Source organism: Colossoma macropomum, unplaced genomic scaffold (assembly GCF_904425465.1).
Source record: "Colossoma macropomum unplaced genomic scaffold, Colossoma_macropomum, whole genome shotgun sequence".
NCBI classification, from domain to species: Eukaryota; Metazoa; Chordata; class Actinopteri; order Characiformes; family Serrasalmidae; genus Colossoma; species Colossoma macropomum.
The window spans coordinates 48057634-48072005 of NW_023494791.1; the positions used below are offsets into that span (position 1 = coordinate 48057634).

A 14372-nucleotide genomic window follows, 5' to 3' on the forward strand; every position below is an offset into this window, starting at 1 on the left:
GCTGTGAAGGACCACACAAATCAAGCAGCACGACTGTTTCACTTTACCCAGAATTAAAATGGTCCAATACTGCAAACAGTTCTCATTCTGGGACACAAACTCATAAAAAAACTTTTATTCAGAAGTTTTTTTTTGCAGATCTTGGGCTGGATATCAGTCTAACACCTTTGACGGTTAAAAAAAAAACAACAAAAAAGTGACAAAAGCTCTTTAAAAATTCCATCGACTCCACAGAAGTGCTTCCAGTGACCTCACTGACCTGAGAAACTGCTGCTCCAGTTTACGAAAGGGAAAAACGCACAAAGCAACAAAAAAATAACAATGTAAAAATGAAAGATTTAATAAACAAACCATAAACCTGAGAAGTAGGACAGAAATACATTTTTAACTTACATCACGCTACAACAATGTTAAATGTACCAGAACAAGTGTAACCAACCCTTAAGTGCTTGTTCCCCCCTAAACCCACCATAATGGAGCTGCACAATATCTCATTTGCTAATCATTATCACAATATTGACCTTAGCAATAGTGATATCGCAGAAGGCTGTAATATGCAAATGAGCCCCCTCAGCAATCACTGTTCAGTGTTTTTTCACCGTGTGAACAGTTTAAGTCCTGATAAATGAAAATTATTTTAGTCAAAATAATTCTGATCTTAAATTATGCCACATATTTTGTCTATACTGTTCAGCCCTCTCATACCCTTTTTGATACTCCCTATGACACTGATACCCCAGTAATACCCCCTCTAATACCCCTCTGATACCCTCTCTGATACCCCCAAAACACAATACACCCAAATGCCCCTCTGAAAACCCCTCACATATGCAAAATATCCCTCGGACAACCCCCAGACACCCCCCCATCAATAACCCTTATACCTCTGATACCCCCAGTACACGATACCCCTTCATAGAGCCCTAATACCCCTCTGATACCCCCAAATAACCCTCTGAAATCCCCTCACGAAGGTAAAATATCTCTTTGATACCCCCAGACACCCCCAATACCCCTTTGATACACCCCTATACCGCTCTGATAACCCCAGTACACCTATAATACCCCCTCATAGAGCCCCAAATGCCCTCTAATACTCTAAGATATCTCCAATACCCCTCTGATACCCGCTCAGATAGCCCCAAACCTGCAGGTCAAGGAGTTCAGTGCACTGGAAACACTGATATTTCGTTACATCAGTTTGCTGGAAACAATTCAGAGAGTTAAAGCAGAAAAATCAAGAAGCATAAGTGCCTTCGCAAGGACTTTGGAAGCGGTCTCGATGAACCCAGCAGTCTTCAGTTCCGAAATAACATCTGCTGCAGTTTCAGTCTGGAGTGAGTCTGACTGGCTGCTTTCACCACACATTAAGTCCTGCCCTGTTATTTCCCAATTATTTCAGTCACAGGAAGGAAATGCCTGAACTGTATCTGTCCAAGCAAGAAAGTCAGCCAGAAATGGAGTCCGTAACATTTCATTAAAAGCATTATTGCTTAAAACACGCATCATCCTGCACGATTAAAGGCACTTCCAAGGCGACATTAAAAAACAGCTGCAATAAAAATTCATCAAACAGAAACTTGCGTTAAAACCAAAACAGATGAAACCACACTTCTGATGTGACATAAATCCGGGAGCAGTTTGACCTCTTCAGATGCAAAACTGCAACACAGTTCATTTTATTGCAGTTTCCAGTGAGAAATGACAAGAAATCCCATCATAACCTCTGTCAGCGCAGCACAAACTCTCATCCACAGCACTAGCTTTAGCTAAGTCATGATAGCTTTAGCTCATTTTGATGCAACCGAATACTCTTCTGGCTCCAATGTAACTTTCCATAACTTCCACTGTGATATTAAATTCAACTGCCTCGATGCCGTCGGCCCTCTATGACAGTTTACGGCTGTGTATTTTCCTTTACAGCGCCCTCTGGTGGTCTAAGGTGGGCAATACTGCAGCAGCTCCTGAGAAGTGAAAGAAAAGTTGCGGAACTCATCCTGGTTGATGGACGGGATTAAGGGGTCTTCGATGGGCGTAAGGATGGCATCTTCCTGCGTGAAGTCCGGGTCAAAGTTGTTGACGTCTTCCGGTGTTTTCTGTGCAAAAAAAAAGAAAAAAAGATAAATTATTTCACAATTAAGAAGTCTAGCATGTACTCACTTGACTGAATGTGTTATAACCTTAAAGACTTCTGTCTTTTTACAAATTAATTTCCAAAACAAGCATTTTAAGTGTAAAAATATGCTAACAGCGCGAAAAGCCAGATCACAGCTAAGGGGGACGACTTTGAACGATCTAAAATACAACCCCATTTCCAAAAGAGTTGGAATGCTGTGCAGAATGTAAATAATAAATAGGATGCAATGATATGCAAATCATGTAAACCATATTTTCAAAGGAAAATAGTACAAAAACAACAAATAAAATGTTGAAACTGAGAAATGTTATTGTTTTTTTAAAAATATATGCCCATTTTGAATTTAATGCTAACAACATATTCCAAAAAAGTTGGGACGGGGGCCTGTTTACCACTGTGTTTCATCACCTCTTCCTTTAACAACACTCTGTAAGCATTTGGAAACTGAGGAGACCAATTGCTATGGTTTTGAAAGTGAAATGCTTTCTCATAATTGTTTGATACAAGGTTTCAGCTGCTCAGCAGTTCAGGGTCTCTTTTGTCGTATTTTCCATTTCAACTGCAGGCAGGTCAGTTTTGCACCCAGAGTCTTTTAATATGGAGCAATGCTGCTGTAATACAAGCAGAATGCAGTTTGATACTGTCTTGCTGAAATAATCAAGGCCTTCCCTGAAAAAGACGTTGTCTGGATGGCAGCATATGTTGCCGAAACATGTATATATTGTTCAGCATTAATGGTGCCTTCACAGATGAGCACGTCACCCATGCCATGTGCACTAATGCACCCTTATATCAGCATGAATACTGGCTTTTGAAGTGTTTCTGAGCCCATGCAGTGATTTCCTCTGCAGAATCATGTCTGTTTTTAATGCAGTGCTGCCTGAGAGCCCAAAGATCACGGCCAGCAAATACTGGTTTTTGGCCTTACATACAGAGATTTCTCCAGATTCTCTGAATCTTTTAATGATATTATGTACTGCAGATGATGAAAAGCAGAAGTTCTTTGCTATTTTATGTTGAGAAACATATTCTTGAATTTTGGAACGTGTTGTTGGCAAAATATTGGGCAAACATTTTTCAAAAAACAAAATTTCTCAGTTTCAACATCTGATACGTTGTCTTTGTACTTTTTTCAATTAAATATACGGTTTTAATCATATTAAAAATCATTGCATTTTGTTTTTATTTACATTTTGCACAGCGTCCCAACTTTTTTGGAAATAGGGTTGTAGAAGATTTGGACTTTTTGGTCACTGCGTAATTCCAAATGTGTTATTTCATAGTTCTGATGTCTTCATTATTACTACAAAATAATACAGTGCAATATATAGTAAAAACCTTCTATGAGCAGGTGTGTTCAAACTTTTGACTGGTACTGAATGCAACTGCACGTTTTATTCTCTGCCCTGAGTCTGATGAGTACAGTGCATTTTTGAAGGGGTGTGAATAATTCTGACTATGCCGCTGACTCATGATGCTAAGTTTTTGCTTGAACTCATGCAACTGAGTCTGAGTCTATCTTGAATCTGACTCACGATCCGAGGTTTAAAGGGCGGCTCCAGCTCCCGCTTGTTCAGCTTATCCCAGTCGATGGTGCTGAAGAAGGCGTGGCTGGTGATGGCATTTTCCCCGCCGTCCATCGGCACGCAGCCCAAACGACGAGAGGGGTTCTTCGTCAGGAACTGCAGACAAAACAGAGTGAGGTCACTTTATGCTTAGATTACACAACCTCCTGTTGACCCATCCAGGATCTGCCCACAAATGCACATTTTCACAGCTACTGTTGAGAAGTTGAAAAAGATTTACAGAACGCTGTATGAGAAACTGTAGAACAGACTCAGTTTATATCACAATACCTACATTTAGAGTCAGTTATTCATTCAGCCTAATGAGAAACTGTAGAACAGACTCAGTTTATATCACAATACCTACATTTAGAGTCGGTTATTCATTCAGCCTAATGAGAAACTGTAGAACAGACTCAGTTTATATCACAATACCTACATTTAGAGTCAGTTATTCATTCAGCCTAATGAGAAACTGTAGAACAGACTCAGTTTATATCACAATACCTACATTTAGAGTCAGTTATTCATTCAACCTAATGAGAAACTGTAGAACAGACTCAGTTTATATCACAATACCTACATTTAGAGTCAGTTATTCATTCAACCTAATGAGAAACTGTAGAACAGACTCAGTTTATATCACAATACCTACATTTAGAGTCAGTTATTCATTCAACCTAATGAGAAACTGTAGAACAGACTCAGTTTATATCACAATACCTACATTTAGAGTCAGTTATTCATTCAACCTAATGAGAAACTGTAGAACAGACTCAGTTTATATCACAATACCTACATTTAGAGTCGGTTATTCATTCAGCCTAATGAGAAACTGTAGAACAGACTCAGTTTATATCACAATACCTACATTTAGAGTCGGTTATTCATTCAACCTAATGAGAAACTGTAGAACAGACTCAGTTTATATCACAATACCTACATTTAGAGTCAGTTATTCATTCAGCCTAATGAGAAACTGTAGAACAGACTCAGTTTATATCACAATACCTACATTTAGAGTCAGTTATTCATTCAGCCTAATGAGAAACTGTAGAACAGACTCAGTTTATATCACAATACCTACATTTAGAGTCAGTTATTCATTCAGCCTAATGAGAAACTGTAGAACAGACTCAGTTTATATCACAATACCTACATTTAGAGTCAGTTATTCATTCAACCTAATGAGAAACTGTAGAACAGACTCAGTTTATATCACAATACCTACATTTAGAGTCAGTTATTCATTCAACCTAATGAGAAACTGTAGAACAGACTCAGTTTATATCACAATACCTACATTTAGAGTCAGTTATTCATTCAACCTAATGAGAAACTGTAGAACAGACTCAGTTTATATCACAATACCTACATTTAGAGTCAGTTATTCATTCAACCTAATGAGAAACTGTAGAACAGACTCAGTTTATATCACAATACCTACATTTAGAGTCGGTTATTCATTCAGCCTAATGAGAAACTGTAGAACAGACTCAGTTTATATCACAATACCTACATTTAGAGTCAGTTATTCATTCAGCCTAATGAGAAACTGTAGAACAGACTCAGTTTATATCACAATACCTACATTTAGAGTCGGTTATTCATTCAGCCTAATGAGAAACTGTAGAACAGACTCAGTTTATATCACAATACCTACATTTAGAGTCGGTTATTCATTCAGCCTAATGAGAATCTGTAGAACAGACTCAGTTTATATCACAATACCTACATTTAGAGTCAGAATGAGAAACTGTAGAACTTGTGGAGAAATCATATCTGTCCTTTTGCATGTATACATATATGAGTATATCACTTTAGTTATGAAGAGATGTAAACACATCCAGAACCTTTTCATCTCTCAGAACAGAATTAGCAGTCTCTCTCTCTCTCTCTCTCTCTCTCTCCTCTCTCTCCCTCTCTCTCTCTCTCTCTCTGTTCAAATCGTGTGACCATTCCTTCTTCCTTGTTCTACATTGACCAGCTGCAGCAGGTTTAGACCTGACTGCAGTTCCATAGACCCCACAATAAACTCTGAATGGGGATTAAACAGGAGATTACAGGAGAAGTAGGATTATCTACAGTATGGATCTAAGATTGAATATGACCACGTCAAACACACACACACACACACACACACACACACACACACACACACAAGGACACACACCCCTCTGGCCTCCGTCTCACACTCATCTGAGATGCAGCTGGGTCACAGTGATGACACAGCGCTTCCCCAAATTACTCTGAGGTCATATATTCCTCCACTGAGGGAAAAACTCAAAAGCCAGTTTGCAGCTCTGCTACTGTGAGGCATTGAACTGACGAGAGCTTCTGCATGTAATGAGCATGATGGCAAAATAGTAGTGAATCTGCAAAAAATACACTCTTCAAAAAGATGGTTCTTCAAGAGTTCTTTAGTAATGAAAAGGTTCTATATAGAACAAGGAACACTCAAAGAACCCTTTGCAAGTTTAAAGGGGTCTTTGTATGGTGAAGTAGTTCTTCAGATTGATGGAGAACGTGCTGTAGATGGTTCTGTATAAAACTTCTTTGAAAAGGGTTCTATATAGCACACAATAGGGTTCTTCTATAGTTATGATGTCAAGCGCTTTTCAAAAAGGCTCTATATAGAACCATCTATAGCACATTTATGCACATTCTCCATCAATCTGAAAACCCCTTTTATGATGCAAAGAACGCTTTAACCATGCAAAGGGTTCTTAAAGTGTTCATGGTTCTACACAGAACCATTTTCTATACTCAAGAACTCTTGAAGAACCATCTTTTTAAGAGTCAAGTCAAAACTATGTGAAAGTTTCAGCTTTTTATAGAACCCACTGCACCACATTGTCCATCAGTCTGAAGAACCACTGCACCCTACAAAGAACCACTTAAGCATGTAAATGGTTCTTTGAGTGTTCATAGTTCTACATAGAACCACTGTCCTTTCTTGTCTTAAGGAATCCCTGAGGAACCGTCTTTTTAAGAGTGTAAGAGGAGGAAAACTGTCCAGAAGTGCTTTTTGCCAAACTATCGCTTTAACTGCTAGTGGTCAGGTGGAGCTCTGAATGCTCTGGACACACTAACTAGACGTAACTCAGAATAACGAACACTTCTCCCTGCAGTCGTGCAGCATTAATACTTCAAAAGTTTGTGTGCTGGCCTCAGCAATTTTTTGCTTTTCTCAAAACGCTGATCAAACAAAAACCACTAACTCAAAGGCCGGCTGTGTAATATTCTCCACAGCGCAGGAACGGCAGGAGAACCGCGCAGGCTGGGTTACTCCATTTCCATCAAGGCAGGGACTATAAGCTACAACAGAGGCTTTCATTACGGCACAATCACAACGTCACGATACTTCACTACACAGGACTGAACTGAGTTTCAGAACGAGCTGGAACTGACAAAATAAAGCATGTTCCACATTTTCACCAAAAAAATGATAAAATGATTATAAAATGTGGAAAAAATAAACTATGTACTTACGAACTACGGCCTGACTGATCTGAACAAGCTAAAAATATGATCTGATAATCAATAATATCAGCAAATATATCGTCAGTTTTATATCTGTATATTTTTGTCATTTTTTACTTTTTTATATCGTTTGAAAACAACAGTTACACTTTGCGTTGTGTTACATTTTTATGATGGATGAACCAATAGAAATGCCCCAAAATTACTTGAAAAAAAGTTAAGTCATTTTTTTTCTAGCTCCTGTAAAGTTACCATTTTGGTTTTAGGTTTTGACTGACTGACATGATTCAGTTCTCAGTAGTCACACATCTTAAACTCGTTGGTTTCTGTTAATTTCTACCTATTTTTCTTATTTGGCCCCCATGAGCGTCGCCAATGGCGACAGTGGCAAGGAAAACTCCCTAAGAGTAAGAGGAAGAAACCTGGAGAGGAACCAAGACTCAAAAGGGGAACCCATCCTCCTCTGATCAACACCGGATAGCAAACAGTGTTAGTATAAAGTATTAAAATACACAAAGGGAAAAACAGGTGAAGCAATGATTAATTAGATATAGTTTAAATCTGTGAAACAGCAGATACGTAATTTACTTTCAAGTTACACTCAAATAAATATCTACTAAATTCACTCTAAACCTGCTCTAATCCGAACTCTAACCTTAACCTCAACCCAAAACCTAAACCCAGCCCTCACTCTGGTCCAAATCCTGACCCTAACCCCACCACTGTTTAGAGTTTTAAACAGTTTGTGAACAACTTGTACAACATCTGTATATAATCTACAGGGGACTGTCCAGTTTTCTTTATAGAAAACATTTATTTCTCACACTAATGTTTAGAAACATTTCACACTGTCAACAGTGTGACCAAGACAGACAGTCGTTAATGGAAACAGCTCAGCAGACAGCAATAAAGCCGGGGTTGGTCATATGGGTCGGGATCAATTAGTCGATTAGTCGTTATAAAGGAATGAAATAAGATCAACCTGATATCCAATCAGCTGCTTGATTGCTATGTAGTTTATACAGTTACTGTACACTGGCTGTTGTTGTTTACAGGCTCTCTATACTGGGTCTCAGCCTGTCTTTACAATCCAGTCAGTTGTTCAGTGACAGACTGATCATCCCATCATACACTCACAAAAACAGTGCTGTGATGGAATTTAGAGCAATAACAAAAACATATATCAATCAGGTGAGAGAGAGAGAGAGAGAGAGAGAGAGACAGAGAGAGAGACAGAGGGAGAGACGTTGCTTTGGGGCTCAGACGCCCCTCTGGCGTTAAAGGGCAAAACAAATTAAAATAAAAAAAAGTAAAATAAATAAAGAAGTGCCAGCGTAGCTCAGGGCGCCGACTGAAGTTTGACAAATGATGATGACATTTGGCTGAGCTGATTAAATGTCTCTCTCTCTCTCTCTCTCTCTCTCAAAACAAATGATTAGATCCCACAATGAAATAAACACACAAACACTCTTTTAAAGACAAAAGTGTCCAACAATTAATGAAGCCAGACTCACAGCAAAGAAAGACAGATTAAAAAAAAGACGGAGAGATAGAGGAGGAAAGAAAGAACGAATGAGAGGGAGAGGGAAAGAGAGAAAGAGAGTGATGAGAGAGAATAGAGAAAGAATGAAACAGAGATCAACGCTGTGGATACTGTAGAAACACAACAGAGAGAGAATAAAAGAAAAAGGGAAAAAGGAAAAAGAGAGGCAGAGAGAAATAAAGAGAAAGAAAAAGAAACAGGATGGAAAAGAGAGAAAAAACCGAGAGAAAAAGAAAGAGAATCACACAATTACAACATAAAAACTGACCACATAAAGAAGGAAAATAAATAAATAAATAAATAAATAAATAAGTGTTATGTAATCTGTGTTGGTCTGGAGGTAATAAAGTGGGGCTGAGGGGTCTGCAGCGTGTGCACGTGTTTTGCATGTGGGGGGGGCCGAGGATTTTATTTTTAGCTGTAGTTGAGTTGTGGATTGTGATGTGTTTGTTACATAAGAGAGAGAGAGAGAGAGAGGAGAGAGAGAGAGAGAGAGAGAGAGATTTAGTAGAGGTTTAATAATAGCCTGAGCTTACTCAGATCACATGAAGGCCAGTCGCTCGATCAAAACTGACCCTAAACTCTGCAGACCATTCTGCCTCCGCTACGAGCCCTGGGCTGAGTGGGGGGAGGGAGAGGGGGAGGGCCCTGAGAGAATCATTACACAATTAAAGTGACCGATCACCTCACTGCAGGATTCGCTTGATATCAGAAACAAAGGCAAATAACAAACTGCAACAGAGCGGTCAGTGAGTTCCTAATCTCTGTCCAACCAGACCTGCAGTGAAACATCTGGAACAACGAGCCCAAACGTCCAGCTCACGGATTTCGATGTGGTTTCGAGCTTCATTAGGAGGAAATAACAGCTGCGTTTGGACTGTATGCTGCATTACAGTACAGCAAACCTGGCTGTTAAAAAGAGGAAAAACTCTCCTGAGCTGTCTCTCTCCCTTCCTGTCTAGCTCCACCTAGTGTTCCCAAAGTAGCAACTGTTCAAATAATATCAGAAATACATCACACATTATTGATCCAAGTCTACCAGTGACCTCCAGCTTAACCTTCTGGGATCCAGCAACTCAGTTTTGATGTTTCCATATCTGTTTCTCTCTCTTTGTGATAATCCAGTTCAGAAATGCGCTTCAAACGATAAATAACATCAGAGAAAAATGTTCAGATAAGTGAGCGTTAAGTTAACGTTTTCTAGCGTAGTCTTTGACAGTTTAAACAGCACAGTTCAGCTCTCAAATTTGCAAAGAAAACATTCTGTGGAAAGAAAAGATTGAACATTGTACGCAATCATTTGTACTGTTTCAGTAAAGTTTGATAAAACATTTCGAGTAAAGAATGACGAGTCCTCTTCAGCAGCTAACAGTGCACCAACTAGATCCAGTGTTAGCTTCAGCATTCACTCATCTGAAGGGGCAGCTTCTGTCAGATCTCCTCCTGATTAGACATGAAACCCTGCTCCTTTGATTCATGTTATCATAATTTCAAGAATCCTTTTTGTGCTTTAAATTGACATTTGATTGATATTTTGTTCATTATTTTCTGCATTAAAAATGTTTTAAAATGAACTATGTGCCCTTCTAAACCTTCCTTTATGCTACTAAGCCAGGCAGCTTGAGCTGAAGGTTTGACAGACACAGCAACAGTAACTAATAGAGGACTTTCTGCAAATCGTTAGCACTGTTAATCATAAAGGTCCGGGCAGCTGTTGAACGGCACTCACAGCTTTCAGGATGTCCACAGCGTTGGCGCTGAGCCAGGAGGCATAGATGATCTCCTCGTTCAGGATGCACTCAAACAAGTCGTCCTCGTTCTCTGCCTCAAAGGGGGCGTGGCCTGACAGCATCTCGTAAAGGAGCACGCCCAGAGCCCACCAATCAACCGACGGCCCGTACAGCATCTCCTGCAGGATCTACAAACACACATATGACAGTGTAGATTAGCGCAACGTCACTAAGCTGAGACTAACGGTTTTCTCTAATCAATTAACAGTGTAATGTGTGTATAGTCTGTCTTAATGACTGTGTGGATCATATGAACATTATAGAGGCTTTTTAAATGAAACAGTAGAAGCCATATCGCCCCCTACACTTCCTGTAGTGTATTACAGTCTGTCAGAGTGACTGTGTGGATCATATGAACATTATAGAGCGTTTTAAATGAAACAGTAGAAGCCATATCGCCCCCTACACTTCCTGTAGTGTATTACAGTCTGTCAGAGTGACTGTGTGGATCATATGAACATTATAGAGCTTTTTAAATGAAACAGTAGAAGCCATATCGCCCCCTACACTTCCTGTAGTGTATTACAGTCTGTCAGAGTGACTGTGTGGATCATATGAACATTATAGAGCTTTTTAAATGAAACAGTAGAAGCCGTATCGCCCCCTACACTTCCTGTAGTGTATTACAGTCTGTCAGAATGACTGTGTGCATCATATGAACATTATAGAGGCTTTTTAACTGAAACAGTAGAAGCCATATCGCCCCCTACACTTCCTGCAGTGTATTACAGTCTGTCAGAGTGACTGTGTGGAGTATTGAAGCCAACAATAAAAGCCTTTTATTGTTTATTTGCTTATATTTAAATATATTGATATATTTGTGCATATAAATGTCATATATTTATGAATTTACACACTTTAAACAAATTTTAAAACATCACATATACTGCACATATATTTTTAATACGAGGAAATATATGTATATGTGGGACAAATTGAAATCAAAATAAAATATCTCCTCTTCTACTTACAAACACGAATGTGGTCGAGACTGAACGTTTACAATCAGCACTTACCACACAATTTCTCCACTTATTTCAATGAGCCACGAGTCAGAAACAGTTCATAGAAAACAGCAGCATGCTTTCGTTCCCCGCTGGTGTTCTAATAGTTAAACAATAAGAGCAGATGGATGTTAAGTGTGGAACCCACCTCAGGAGCGATGTAATCTGGAGTTCCGCAGAACGTTCCGGTAGCAGCGCCCTCAAATATTCCCTCCTTACACATGCCGAAGTCGGCCAGCTTACAGTGACCGTCCTTATCCAGTAGCACGTTATCCAGCTTCAGATCCCTACAACACCAACGCAAACACATTTAAACACATAAATACACACAACGGTTCTTCTATACACACCACGGGTTCTGCAATATTATGATTGACCAGCTTCCAATCAACCAATCAGCACTCAGTAGCAGTAATGCCAACCAATCAGCACTCAGTAGCAGTAATGCCAACCAATCAGCACTCAGTAGCAGTAATGCTAACCAATCAGCACTCAGTAGCAGTAATGCTAACCAATCAGCACTCAGTAGCAGTAATGCTAAACAATCAGCATTCAGCAGCAGTAACGCCGACCAATCAGCACTCAGTAGCAGTAATGCCAACCAATCAGCACTCAGTAGCAGTAACGCTAACCAATCATCACTCAGTAGCAGTGATATTAGTGTCCTGCTGCCTAAAACCTGTTTGCTGTAGCAAAGGAAACATACAGGTGAGATTTCTTTGCTGTTTTAGTGAAATTCATCCTCCTACTGTCTAAAATTAAAGGAAAGTTCTGGGTGAGTGATTAGAAACTATTTTAACTTTTCATTTAGGTGTTGAGCTCCATTTACCCCAAATTCATTCAGGACTTGCTCTCTGCCATTTCACATGTTTTTGATATAATGGGAGGAATAGGAAGCGGCCAGGCTCCCCTAATCTGGCTCTGCTCTCCCTCCTGATGTGATCTGGAAGGCCACCTATTCAGTCCAGCCCGGCACTCTTCACTCCTCACTTCACTGCTCTTGCTAAATTCTTGAAAGCTATATATGACTTATTTGCTTACTTGCCTTCTTACACTGTGATTTTGGGTGAAAGTGGGTGACGAGCACCATTTGTTTTTTGGTTACCTTTATCTCCTGTTTCTGAGCAGGGTGTTAGCCTGGGGTATTTCTGTTTTACTTTATTTTCTGGTTTTGCTTGCTTTATTATTTTGGTCTATGCTTGCATACAAAGCCATTAACCCATTGAGACTTTGAATAAACCTGATTCTGTTTTCTGGTTTAAATTGCGTCCGGAGTTTGGTGTGCTTGCAGAAATAGTAATTTCACTTATTAATGGTTGATCTTACAGTCAGTCACACAGCACTCTAATGGTGGATTTTCACTGCTCCCTCTCTGTGTGTCTGCAAGCTGTGTGATCCGGAAGGTTAACCTGACGTTCTGGAATGTGTTAGAATGGAAGGTGCTACAATTAAAGGAGTTTAACATCCCCTCCTTCACCTTAGATGTAAACTGTATCTCAGTTGTTTCACTCTGAGACTGGCTAGGGGACAAAACTACAGTGGACCACTGTTTATGACCTTGAAGCTACAGGGCAGCAAACGCTTAAGACACCAGATGTGAGGTGAACAGTTTGACCATATATGGGTTTCCTTCCTTTATTTATTAGGCATTTATATCAACTTTCTTGTTTATTCATATCACGATGAGGTATAACCAATGGACTTCAAAGACTTTGGGCTCTGTTGATGCCTGAAACGGCCCAACACCTTCTTTGGGGACAATTTCACCATCTTTTTTTCAGGCAGGGATCTCTGGGATATCACACATTTTTTGCCCAAATGTGACTCAGATCTGACGTTTTTAGAGCTGTGTGAACACACAAAGGTGTTCTTGTCAAATCCGACCTCAGCCACTTTCATATGTGGTCCCACACTGGACGCGTATCCATTCGTGGCCATGCGACTTTAATGTGATGCTCAGATATGAATTCATGTGCTTTTTTTCCACTGCATGTGCGCCATCATTCAGCGTTACCATGGCAGCAGCACCGAACATAAGTTAAAGCCTGTAAATGCTGGAAAAGCAACACGTCTCACCTTTTTCACCTTCGTCTCGCTCTAATAATGAGCAGCTGAGACATGTTTGGCGTCTGAAGCTGCTTCTTCAGCACTGTATCTAATAGGTAATGGAGTCTTGTGTACACCAGTTTTTAGTTGTATTCATTTCATCATTAACATTACCACGTTTTTAAAAAAATAATCATCGCATACTGCCACATAGCTTCTCATACAAAGCCCCCCAGCTTTGGAATGATCTTCCAGTCAGTGTTCGGGACTCAGACTCAGCCTCAGTGTTTAAGTCTAGGCTAAAAACCCACTTGTTTAGTGGAGCCTTTGGTGATTAGTTTTCCCTGTTAGATAAAAGTGCAGATCTGGGGTTCATGGTCACAGAGTATTATGGTAAACTGGGAGTGTTGGTGCTGTCGTCCCACGGCTCTCACTCACTCACTCACTCAGGTTTGCTGACGGTGGAGCCGACATCTCAGGGAGCCTCATGACTCTGTTACCTTTCTGGTTTCTCCCTCTTAGTGAGGCTGTAATATCTAGACCTGCTGGAGTCTCTGCTGCTCTGTTAACACTGTAATCTGTGATCAGTCCCTCTTTACAGAACTGACTCTCTGTGTGTTTCCTTTTCTTTGCTGAGTTGAACAGCTGCCCATCCTGTGGGTCTGATGCTGCTGCTTCTTCTGCCTTGATCGGCTGCCACTGCTCGCCAGCCTTCTGGACCATTTCAGCTTTCTGGACTGGCTTGACCACCATTGAGCTTCACGCTGTACAACGCTGTGCAAACCTCACCCTCATGAACTGACC

General features: G+C 40.1%; 1 protein-coding gene across 1 annotated transcript in view; it reads right to left on the reverse strand.

Annotated features, from left to right (window-relative positions):
• Nucleotides 1–320: 320 nt before the first annotated feature.
• The window catches only part of prkcha (protein kinase C, eta, a), a 65435-nt gene continuing 51383 nt past the window's right edge, over nt 321–14372 (reverse strand). The window contains exons 12-15 of the mRNA XM_036575219.1: nt 11671–11809; nt 10458–10646; nt 3673–3819; nt 321–2096 (exon numbers count right to left, since the gene is read on the reverse strand). Of these exons, the coding sequence (XP_036431112.1) occupies nt 1938–2096; nt 3673–3819; nt 10458–10646; nt 11671–11809 (634 nt within the window). The 3' untranslated portion in view covers nt 321–1937. The remainder of the gene's footprint in view (nt 2097–3672; nt 3820–10457; nt 10647–11670; nt 11810–14372) is intronic.